Here is a 12,972-nt window from a genome sequence, read left to right as displayed (position 1 = left end):
CTACCTTGTAAATACAGCACTGTATGGTGCCAAATCCTGTTTACTTTTCAGCTATTTGTGTAAAATAGAATTTCTGGTTTAGAGACCTTTAAAAAAACTTGTGATGATGTGTGGAATGAAACTGTAGTAACTTTGGCTTCATAAGTATTGATGGTATTGTTGTATGCTATTTCAGATTACCGGCAATAGGGAAATTGCATCACTGATGCTAAAATGCTTTTCCAGTTTTGTTTTGAAGAGAGAGATGGAGTCATATGTATTCCATCATATTTTTCTTCTTGCACCTCATTATAAAAATAAAATATGCCCTGATAATAGAGAATTCTTCATGCTATTTTGTACCATAATACCCCTGCTTACCTAAAGCTTTTGTCAAAGATAGAAAACAGTATTAAATTAAATAGTAAATGCAAAATAGTAAAATACATTCCATACTACTTCAGTTTCAGAGTCTAAATATTCACTATATATATATATATATATATATATATATATATATATATATATATATATATATTCCATTTAAGTTAAATCCCAAGAATGACCAGTTAGCATGCTTGTAATTTCTTCGCGAGTACAATGACCTCTCCATTCGTGGGCCCTGTGTGGCCGAGTGGTCTAAAGCACTCACTGTTACAGATCACTGCCATCTCACCTGTCTGTGTGGGTTTTAGTCTCGGGCTCGGCAAATGTGGGTATGTGAGAAAGCTTGCTTGTAGCTTTTTGTGGGTTGGTGGTTCTTTCCAGGGTTTTCCTGGGTTCTTCCTCCACCATTAATACTGGGTGCCATGTATAGCCTATCTTGTGCTGAAAAATGGCATTAAACCCAACAACAACAACAACAACCTCTCCATTCCCAACAATGTGCATGCACACTTACTTTAGCTAGATGGTGTTTAATTTGGGCCCCGAGTGGCCGAGTGGTCCAAAGTGCTCTTCGTTAAGGATCACTGCCATCTCACCTCTGTCTGTGGCAGTTTGAGTCTAAGATTCAGCCAATGTGGGTATGTGAGAAAGCTTGCCAGTAGCTTCTCGTGGGTCGGTGGTTCTTTCCGGTGTTTTCCCGGGTTCTTCCTCCACCATTAATACTGGCCTCCATGTATAGCCTATCGTGTGCTGAAAAATGGCGTTAAACCCCACAACAGCAACAAAGGTATTTAATTTTCATCTTTACTCATGCTAGTTAAATTGCTTAGACAGTTCAGTCTCTTAGTACAAAAGGTATTGCTGGTTGAGAAACTTACAAAGGTAAGCACCTGGCATTTCCTGGCAATACATGGTACCACATTCACAATACCTTATGGGTAGCCTCATTGTCCTCACTATTGGTAGCATCACTAATTTGATCTGGTCTGCCAAATCTTGCTTTCAGACAGGTGTTAGCTGGAATGACCTGATCACAGCCATAGCATATTTAATTAACATGTAAACAACACTGCAAAGCCATGTTTGCTTCTGGGGACAAATGTTAAAGGGCAAGGTCACTATGACCCAATGAAGCACTTTACAAACAAATGGTATCATTGTGCTCATAATTGGTTTGGTATTGCAACAAATGTCATTTGATCATACACCATTGTGCTCTTTTTAGAGTATCACAGTGGTCTGTGATACCTTTGTCCATTGGTCATAAAATGCGCTCGGTTTACCGTATGTACAAGTTCAACTGCAAACTTAACATACTTAGAGCTGCTGCCACATAATTCACAGGCAGATCTGAGTCTATTCAGTTCATTGGGACTAATAAGTGTGTGTGTGTGATTTGGATTTTTAATGCAGCTTTAACAATTTTTCAGTCATATTGCTACAATTTCTGCAGTGTGGTAGTTTATAGTAATGTCTAGCACTGGGGCATCATGCCGCAGACATATAGCGTGATGTCCCATCCAGTCACTAAGTCTTTGGTATAACTCGGCCAAGCCAATCAGAGTATGTTGTTTGCAGGAGGACCCTACATATACTTGGATACAAATGGTATGCGTATTATGTAAGGTTTGAAGTACTACTGCATAGATAAGCTTCATATATCCATGAAAAAGTTATGAAAAGTTATCTTTGATAGAATATTTTGGATTTCATTCATTTCCATGGGTATAAATTTTTCTTGGTTTGGCAAAAGATAACATTTTTTTGAGAGCACTTAAGTTATTTATTTTTAGATGCATTTGCATTTTTCCATTGATCACTGTTCATTGGGTCTTCAGATTCGAAGTTGGTGAATTCTTTGAAATTCATGAAGAGTGCTACACATTGTTAAATGATGAAATATAGTACCCAATGGTAAATGATGAAATGTAGTACCCAATGGTAAATGATGAAATATAGTACCCAGTGGTAAATGATGAAATATAGTACCCAGTGGTAAATGATGAAATATAGTACCCAATGGTAAATGATGAAATATAGTACCCAGTGGTGAATGATGAAATATAGTACCCAGTGGTAAATGATGAAATATAGTACCCAATGGTAAATGATGAAATACAGTACCCAGTGGTAAATCATGAATTAAAACCATCTGAACATTGTATTTCATCTTCATGAAGACTTGTTTATCGTTGACATTTATTTCTTTTCAGTTCAAGAGTTACAACACATCTTTCACTCAGCTGGAGATCTGGATGAGATTTGTCTTTGTTATTTTAACTTTTTTTGCCACAGTAAGTATTTCATCATAATCAAATTTTAACTCAATTTTTATGAATTGGATAATGTGAATACTGTCCCCACCCCATTTTATTTCATCATTATTGGCAAACAATGTGAGACATAGGAAGTGTCCTCACATCCTCTGATGTCAAGTCAGTGTTAAAGTTAATGCATGTTCATAACTCTGACATGGCATTCTGCAGAGCTGTTTTTCAACAACTTTGCAAATAATCAGGATTCATTAGTCACATCAAAGAATAAAAAAGGAATAGGTCAGATATGGTAATTTTGGATTAGACCATTTCAAATTCTCTGTTCTTGAAATTGGTGAGATCAGAGCAGGATGTATGCCAAATCTAACATTCCTGTTTTCTATCACCAGACATAAAGTATCAGATAGGTGCTTGGTTTTCCAATCCAGGAAATAGAGTCCCATTCACTGGATCTCATGCTGAGCATACATACAAATCATCTTTACCAATATACAAAGGTTTATTTCCATTACTACCACAATATACACTTATGTTGGTAAATTGTCATTAGTAACACAGTTATACACTTTGGTTGGTAAATTGTCATTAGTAACACAGTATACGCTTTGGTTGGTAAATTGTCATTACTAATACATACAAATCTTCTTAACCAATATACAAAGGTTTATTTCCATTACTACCACAGTATACACTTATGTTGGTAAATTGTCATTAATAACACAATATACACTTTGGTTGGTAAATTGTCATTAGTAACACAGTATATGCTTTTGTTGGTAAATTGTCATCACTAATACATACAAATCATCTTAACCAATATACAAAGGTTCATTTCCATTACTACCACAGTATACACTTATGTTGGTAAATTGTCATTAGTAACACAGTATACACTTTTGTGGGTAAATTGTCAATAATAACAAAGTAAACACTTTTGTTAATTGTAAGATATATACAGTACATCCAGATCACAAATGAATGTCTCATTTGGGGGGGTGTTTATACAACTTTTGTTAGTATATTTGTTTTTTAAATCTTAACACTTAAATATATGTACTTACCAGCACATGATTATATATACCAGTGTCATGTGTATTTTGGTTTTTCAGTTCTAGATGAGGTACCTTGATTTGACTTTGTGTATGACTTGCACAGGTAATAAGACAATATTTTTAAATTGATTTTGAGGTTAATTACAAACCTTATGTCTCCATCAGACATTATTGACAACTTGCTTGGAGGTAGTCTGAAGATGTTGAATTTTAACACACCAGACATCTAGGTCACAGTGATCCAAAGAAGATACAAGTGTTTCTGATACAACACATTTTCTTTTTATTTACATGATCTTCTTTCAGCAAACTTCATGCATGGTTTTCTCTTCTGGCAAGGAACCTATTGTGTTCAATTTAAATGGTTGGCTCATGGAATCAATTAAAGGTGTTAATAATAAACACCTTTCGCTATGTCCAAAAATAAAGTATGGACTCAATTATTTGATATGGAGTAGGTTGTTGTTGTTCTATGGTATAACGCCATTTTTCATCACAAGATAGGCTATACATGGCGGCCAGTATAACTGGTGGAGGAAGAACCCTGGAAAACCCAGGGAAGAACCACCGACCCACAAGAAGCTGCTGGCAAGCTTTCCCACGTACCCACGCTAGCCGAACCTTGGACTCGAACCCACGCAGACAGAGGTGAGATGGCAGTGATCTGGAATGGTGAGCACATTAGACCACTCGGCCACTCTGGGCTCCTGATATGGAGTAGGAACATGAAAATGTTATACAGTAAGTTTACAGATCAGGAACAATATGTTCTTTCGAATCAACCAATAATCTGAATGCTGTATTTATTCTAATAAACACTTTGTACATATATAATTGGACAGGATGGATGCTGTATTTAGTCTAATAAACACTTTGTACATATGTAATTGGACAGGATGGATACTGTATTTAGTATAATAAACACGTACATATGTAATTGGACAGAGCATGGATGCTGTATTTAGTATAATATACACAGTTGTACATATGTAATGGACAGAGGACGGATCTAATAGCTATAAGCTGTTTTTACCCACTAATTGCATTTAAAGGGCAGTGTGATGTCTAGTGGGTTCTAATTGAAAATGGTACTGATCTGAAATCCAGTTTGGTCACAAGTGTAGCCATATTGAAAATCTTTTTGCAACTCTTTTTGAACAGAAAGTTATACTGACATGGGGCTTTTCACGAAAAGACTTTTCTGATGTCCAGTTGATCATAAACAAACTTGGTGCTGATCTGACATCCAATATGGCCACCATTCAGTGACCATCTTTAAAATCTTGTTATTGCCGCTCTTCATGAATGGATGGTTGTACAGTGTGACTCCACTATAGCATGCTCTGTTATAACACAAATTTGGATATAATATGTATGTTGCAATACTCTCAAAATTTCATATGAATGGATTTTTCTCGTATGTGAAAAAAATTTCCTCTTAAAACTAAAAATAACATGTAAAAGAGGTAGTGTATGAATTCTAGTATAAGACGATTGTGTCATGGCTCCTGAAATTTCGTATACATGTAATTTTCTCATATAAAAAAAAATCTTAAACAAATAATGAAAAATAATGTATACAAAATGTATTCAAGGATTGTGCATGGATTTGCCAATTTTGCAAATTGTGATTAATTAAGTGATTAATTTGTGACAACATTGTTGGCTGTTTAAACTTGTATATACAATCTTTGGTTTAGAGTGGAGAAATTCAAATGGGCCATGACAGGAAACCACAAACATGGATATAAAATGCACTGGAATCCATTGTTTCATAAACATATCCTTTGTTCATACTGACAAACCACCTTAATAGTGCATTGTTATATCATAATTCACTTGTGCTGACATCTGGCCTGCTGTATGCTGTGACACTGAAATAGTCATGCTTCCTGATTAGCTACAATTGACCAACCTTTGACAACAGGAACAAGTACAATTTACCAAATGATGGCTAATTTTATTTTTAAATGTACCCCAAAAATATTGTTTTCCTGGAACTTCAAAGAAAACTGATTACATTTAAAACACCGATTGTTCTGTGTAAATACTTAGCAAAAAACCACAAAAATCAAGTCTCAATCAATGTTCTACAGTTATTTGATGTTGCTGCCAGAATAACAAATGGGCATTTGTTAGTCTTCCAAAGTTATTCATTAGCAGTGATTTCAGTAACTCATGAACCCTTCATCAAAACAAGCAGACTACAATGTTCAATGAAAACTAAAGCAGCTTTCATCAAAGGAAGTCGGCACCAAACTTAAATAAATGCAATGGAATTTGATGGATTGTTGTTTTTTCCAAAGTGACATGAAGACTTTTATTGTGCCATTAAAGTTTCCTTTTTGCAGGTAAAACATTGATCCTTAAGATCACAACAAACAGCAGCATAAAATGCAAATTAAATCTCCAGTCTTTTGAACCCATAGAATTCTGGCCGTCAAGTTACTTTTTAATTTGTTCATATGTTTTCATTTCCCTTGGAATAGCCGCATCTCCCAGTAGCCTCGGCAAGATGATAGCTGTCTCTAGCTGACCAAAATCTAGGCCAGTTTAAGTATATATATATATATATATATATATACATGTAGCATGTGGCACTGGCAACAATATTGTAGTGAATTGTTTATGGTTATGGACACGAGTTTGTAGGCAATAAGATATATAGATCAATGAGGACTATCATTTTTTATACATTATTTTTGTTTTCTAATGGGATGTGAATAATACATAAATTTTATAACATGTAGTCTATACTCGAATTCATGGGTTTTTTTGTATACAGGTACACATTATATACTGTTCTACACAAATATAAGTTGTCAATATGCAAGTGTATTTCATACTAGTTTTTGTCTTCATTTAATCAAAAGTGCATATATTTGCGCCTGCTTTTATTACCCATGCCTTCATTTTTGGTACATGCATCATTTTCTTCTGTTAACTAACTTGCTTGGTTATAACACGGTTCAGACTATAATACGGTCAGGTTCTTTGGACCCCAACCATCATGTTATATTGGGGTCTCACTGTATTAGCATGGGGTTTTCACTAAAAGACTTCTAACTTTTTGTCGGTCTTAAATTAAAATGGTGCTGACCTGATGTCTGATATGTGGCCATCTTTAAAATCTTTTTTTTTGCTACTCTTCAAGAGAAAAAAATCTGCTTTAAGCTACTCTTAAAGGGAAAGTCGTTTTAATATGGGTCTTTTGTCAGAAGAGTTCTTATGGTGTCTACTTGGTCCTAAATAAAATTACCAACCCTCAGTATGGCCACCATTGTGGTTTCTTAAAAATATTGTCTCTATTCCCAAATGGATGGCCTTATCAACTTAGGGCATTCACCATTAGACTTCTTACTAAATCTTTCGTACCTCCAGTATGGCTGCCATGATGGCTGTCATGAAAATTTAGTTGTCCCTACTCCCCCTAAATGGATGATCATTATGATATGGGGTTTTGACCAAAAAGATTTCTAATGATGTCTGCTTTGGCCTGAATGAAAATGGTGCCAGTCTGACATCAAGTATGTGCACCACAGCAGCTAATTGGAAAATCTTGCGACTGCTGAAGAATATCAGAGATAGTTTCAACACTTAGCAGTTAAAAGGAAGAAATGGTCTTATCATGAATTCCTTGAAATTCTTTTTGCCAAGTATGGTAACATTCACTTTTAGAGGCTTTGTTTATTATCAAGAGTTGACTGGGATGTATTTATTGGAGATGGCTTATTTTCTTAGAGTAAAGACAGTAATTGATGTCACAGGAACCATCTGTGGATGTCATCTTGGGTAGCTCAGGTGGTAGATACTCTGGCTAATATTAGATTCTGGGAATAACTCCTTGGTCTGCTAATGTTTTTGTATCCTCTGTGACGTTTGTGATTCTCACCACATAACCACATTTTGACCTTGTGACCCTACAGATGGACGAAGTTATGCAGGGTCTAGGCAATGATAACTTGAGACAGGAGAAGTTATGCATGGTCTGGGCAATGATAACTTGACAGGAGAAGTTATGCAGGCTCTAGGCAATGATAACTTGAGATAGGAGAAGTTATGCAGGCTCTGGGCAATGATAAATTGAGACAGGAGAATTCAAACATTGAGGATGGGGAGAGTCATAATGTGACAAAAACAGATATGTTGACTTGAGTGAAACATTTTTCTCTTTTTGTACCACTGAAGCTCATATAGTTGAAATTGTTGTTTACACAGAGATAACCATATAACAGACCATTTAAAAATTGTCAGCTAATTTTGAATTTATTCTTGGCATTGAGATAGTCATATAACAGATCTAACCAATGCTGTTTAAAAAATGATCCACAAATCAAAGTTGTTTTGGCATGGAGCTTATCATAGAACAGTTATAAGCAATGCTTTGTTTTTAAACTTGATTTTTTTTTCCTGGCTAATTTGTTCATTTTTTAAAATTGTAATATATTTCAGTGTCTGTTTGCACACTCATTAAGAAGGTTTTCTCTCCGAGATTGGTCCATAGAACAGAAGTGGATGTCAGTTCTCCTACCTCTGCTTCTTCTCTATAACGGTAAGACTGGCATCATTTGTGCCACAACCACCCAGTCAGGAGTTTTCCATCGCTTTATATTATGGTGCTAAAGTAATCTATGTTGCTCTTCTTTGTACTGTGAAGTCCATATGTCATGATAATTATTCCATGTACTCTTTTAGACAGATTGCTATTCAAATTACTGTGAAGTCAGTGTTCTGTTGTAATTATTCCATATATGTTAGACCACTTACTATTCTAATTACTGTGAAGTCAGTGTTCTGTTGTAATTATTCCATATATGTTAGACCACTTACTATTCTAATTACTGTGAAATCCATGTTTCATTGTAATTATTTCACATACTATGATATAGACTGCTTCAGTGTCACACTGCTGAAAACTTAATTCTGTATGAAATAATTTTCCATTTTTTTATGTTGTCACTGTGTGACATAACACTCTACAAAAATATCACCTAGAAAAGTATGGGTAGTATGCAAGTTCTTTTGATTAGATTATCACAGAAGGCAACCATTTTGGATTTGGCAGAATTATCAGTCATTTTTAGTAAAATTTCTGCACTCTTTATAGTATTTATTGAAATTCTAATAAATATCAAATTTGGGATTTAAATGTTTGTATACTTTTATATTTAAAAATTTTCGGGAGAAAAACGTTTTATCAGTTTAACAGGTAAATAGAACTTAATTTCTCATTGTAAAGTACAGGATATAATTAACAAGAAAACAACTGGTTTGACTGTAAATTATGTTGCAGAGATAAAGAGAAAAGGACAATGATACTTTATGAGGAGAACTAATGTTTATGGTTATTGATAATGGTCAAAAATGTTAACATTTGTGGTTAGGGATTTAGAAGAATGGTTACACTGTTTATTCTACTATACTTGTCATAGACTGCAAAAAGGTCTGCATCAGCTCATATGAAGATGAGGTATCATAGGATGGAAATTTCATTCTTTTATCACATATGGTTGTTCGTTCCATATGGGCTTCTTAGTTTCCAAACAATGTATGTAAGCATTCATGATAAGTACACTCATGAAAGATGTATGCAAAAATTCCTGATAAGAATGCTATTGGATTAGCATGTTGGAATGATAAAATAAATCGCAAGTCCTTTTTTCACCACATACAAAATATTTCAAGTTCTTTAACAATATTAAGCAATTTGAGACTGGTTTCTAGTAGCATGTGTGGCACACACAGCGTTATTCAGTTCATATTATATAAATAAATTCTCATTTAGGAACTTGTTTTCATGTCTTTCTGTTTGTTCTAAAGTTTTCCTAACATATCCTCAAAATATTCTTTTGTTATTTTGTTAGTTATTATTTCCCCACTTGACAAAGTTGATAGTTTTATAGTAACTACATTGTTCATCCATTCATCCATATGCAAACATTTGGTTTCAGCAACTTTACTAGATATTTTAACCAAATTTGTATGTAGGTTTTATATCCACGAGATCTCAAACCAATTTGGTATGTTGGTTTATTCATGCGATTTAAACCAAATTTGGTATGTATCTTTGTATTCATGAGATCTGAACCAAATTTTGTAAGTAGATTTATATTCATGAGATTTAAACCAAGTTGAGTATGTAGCTTTGCTTTCATGAGATTTTCAAACAAATTTGGTATGTAGGTTTATTATCATGAGATTGTCAACCAAATTTGGTATGTAGCTTTATTATTATGAGATTGTCAACCAAATTTGGTATGTAGTTTTATTCATGATATTTCAACCAGATTTTGTATGTATCTTTATGTTTTGAGATTTTCAACCAAATTTGGTATGTAGGTTTATTATCATGAGATTGTCAGCCAAATTTGGTATCTAGGTTTATTCATGAAATTTCAACCCAATTTCATATGTAGCTTTATATTCAAGAGATTTTCAATCAGATTTAGTATGTAGCTTTATAGTCATTAGATTTCATCCAAATTTGGTATGTAGGTTTATTCATGAGATTTCAACCGAATTTGGTATGTAGCTTTACAGTTATGAGATTTAATCAAATTTGGTATGTAGCTTTATATTTATGAGATCTGAACAAAATTTTGTAAGTAGCTTTATATTCATGAGATTTTAACCAAATTGAGTATGTAGCTTTGCTTTCATGAGATTTTCAACCAAATTTGGTATGTAGGTTTATTATCATGAGATTGTCAACCAAATTTGGTGTGTAGCTTTATTATTATGAGATTGTCAACCAAATTTGGTATGTAGTTTTATTCATGATATTTCAACCAGATTTTGTATGTATCTTTATATTCATGAGATTTTCAAATTTGGTATGTAAGTTTATATGTATAAGATTTCCCTCAAATGTGGTATGTATCTTTATATTCATGAGATATTAACCAAATTTGGGATGTAGGTTTACATTCATGAGATTTCAACCAAATTTGGTATATAGCTTTATATTCATGAGATTTTCAACCAAATTTGGTATGTAGCTTTATATGGATAATCTCTTTGAAGAGTTAATTTTCTACTTTCTCTGTATTTGTGACTTCTGACTGCCATGTTCCTGATTTTAATTTCAGCAGCTTATCTTTACCAAAGATTGTCAGATATGAACTAGATTTTGAATTCAGTTTTTATATTTATGCAGGGTTTCCATCCTTCCTTGAAACCATGAAAGAATGTGATTTTGAGATTTCAAATTCAGTGCCTAACATCCTTGAAAATTGCATTTTAGTTTTTAAAGTCCCCTGAAAATCATTTTTGTTTCCTCTAAAATTATTTTGGATTATTTGTTGTGATACTGTTCCTGGAATATTTGCATGTTTGGTTCAATCTTTTTCTGTTGTGTTGCTACCTTTTTCGTTTTGTATTGATCATTATTCCATATATGACTTTCACTTGTACTGTCTATGTTTGAGGTCACAGAAATGTATTTTGAGGCCCTGGAAAATTCTTTGAATTTCGCTTTTGTGGAAGCATACAAATACTATTCAAGAGCTAATGTTTGTATGTATTAGTGTTTTACAGCACCTCTGTACAATAGTGAGTATATGGTGAAAACTAAAGACAAATTTGTAAAATATCAAATGAATTACAATTTCTTTTAGCAAGGTAATGCAAACATGAAGTTGTTGATGAGAGATTGAATGCTTCTGATTTCCAGCATTCCATGTCATCATTTGGGGGAATTGCCCCTTGAGTGAATTTGATTTCTAGCTTTCCTTGTCATCATTTAGAAGAGTTTTGGCCCTTGAATGAATTTGATTTCCTACATTCCACATAATCTTTTAGAGGTAGTTATGGCCATTCAGTGCAGATCTTGGTTTACCAGTCAAAGTTTCTCTATTTAACATCCAGAAGAGCAAATTGTTGTGGGTTGGGTCCTTTGTGATGCACCAAGTGCTAATATAATTTTTATTTTGAAAATTTTAAATTTCAGATCCAATTTTTCCACTGACTTTCCTCATAGACAGCTGGGTGCCAGGGATGTTTGACGCAATTTTCCAGGCCTCCTTTTTATGTGGATTGTTACTCTTTTGGTTGTGCATATATCATGGTGTTAGACAGGCAAGTCAAATTAAGTCAAGAAGTCCTGATTTATTTTATCAACACACAGCATAAATCTCGACAGATCTTTTATGCTGATTCTAACTAAAACATGTAACATGTACACCATGCCAGCATAAGATGACAGTTTATAGGTTGCTTTTTAGAGAGACTTTTAACACCATGGTAAAAAAAAAACTTCATAAGATTAAATACGGACATTAAATTAGCAATAGTCCAAAACGAATATATATATAGGTTATACAAGCACATACAGACAAAAGGACATACTTGCTTACTGTTATAAATCATACATTAAAGTGCTGATTTATAATGTAACATACTGATATTAATATTCACAACAGTAAAAAAAAGAAATATTAAAAGATGTGTTACATAGTGTTGATGTTAACTACAATTCAAAACAAATGTTACTGCAATTACATATATACAGACCCAGACATGGAATCGTTACATTAGACTCCAGGGAAACAGATGGGTAATATATCTTGACATGAACTGCATTTTGATTTTCTTTGTATTGACCTCACTAATGAAGTGACAAAATAATGGCAAATAGTTGAAGTTGGACATGATAAAAAGATAGCATATAGTTAATTTTCTCAATCTTTTGAAGAGTTTACCAATTCGTTTAAGCATGTTAAGTTGTCTAAACATTTTTTTTTGCAAATTTGAAATGCAAGTTGAAAATGAATTGGTAATATACTATTACACCAGACAGTTTTTCCTGTTTCACATTTGATTATATTAAAATTTTAAATGAAAGGATTTATTTAAATCCTTGGTTTAGATCCAAGATGGAATTTGTCAGGACTGGCCCTCATCTGATTATTTGTGAACCATTCATTTGAAGAGAAACTGTCTTTAGCCAGAGTTAAGAGCATCTGTGTGTAAAAGTGAGTTATCATCTCCATAATTTGGAAACAAAATAAAATAAGTTTTTACAAAAACACTAAATAAACTGGCCATAAGATAGATCCTTGTCATCCTCCTTTGTAAGTATGTTGAAAATTACTAACATTGAAACCAAGCTTCACAGCTTTTTTTGTTTACTGAGGTAGCTTTCTGTGAGAGTCCATAACATTTGAGTTCTTTTTCAATATCAAGTCTTTTTACAAATGGTCATAAGCATTAAAGAGATCCTGAAAATAGCAACGGTGTGTTTATGTTCATCCAGTGCTTGGTAGAGTTGTTTGGTAGCC

At 33.6% G+C, this 12,972-nt stretch overlaps 1 protein-coding gene across 1 annotated transcript in view; it reads left to right on the top strand.

Moving 5' to 3' along the window:
* LOC149786105 (transmembrane protein 181-like) overlaps window positions 1–12,972 on the top strand; it is a 51,385-nt gene that overhangs the window by 26,525 nt on the left and 11,888 nt on the right. The window contains exons 7-9 of the mRNA XM_089976420.1: window positions 2,580–2,660; window positions 8,147–8,246; window positions 11,643–11,770. Coding sequence (XP_089832546.1) covers window positions 2,580–2,660; window positions 8,147–8,246; window positions 11,643–11,770 — 309 coding nt within the window. The remainder of the gene's footprint in view (window positions 1–2,579; window positions 2,661–8,146; window positions 8,247–11,642; window positions 11,771–12,972) is intronic.

This window comes from Sinohyriopsis cumingii, chromosome 12 (assembly GCF_028554795.1).
Source record: "Sinohyriopsis cumingii isolate HCF-2022 chromosome 12, ASM2855479v2, whole genome shotgun sequence".
NCBI classification, from domain to species: domain Eukaryota; kingdom Metazoa; phylum Mollusca; class Bivalvia; order Unionida; family Unionidae; genus Sinohyriopsis; species Sinohyriopsis cumingii.
The sequence above is the reverse complement of the archived record's forward strand: the minus strand, read 5'-3'. Positions and strand labels throughout refer to the sequence as shown.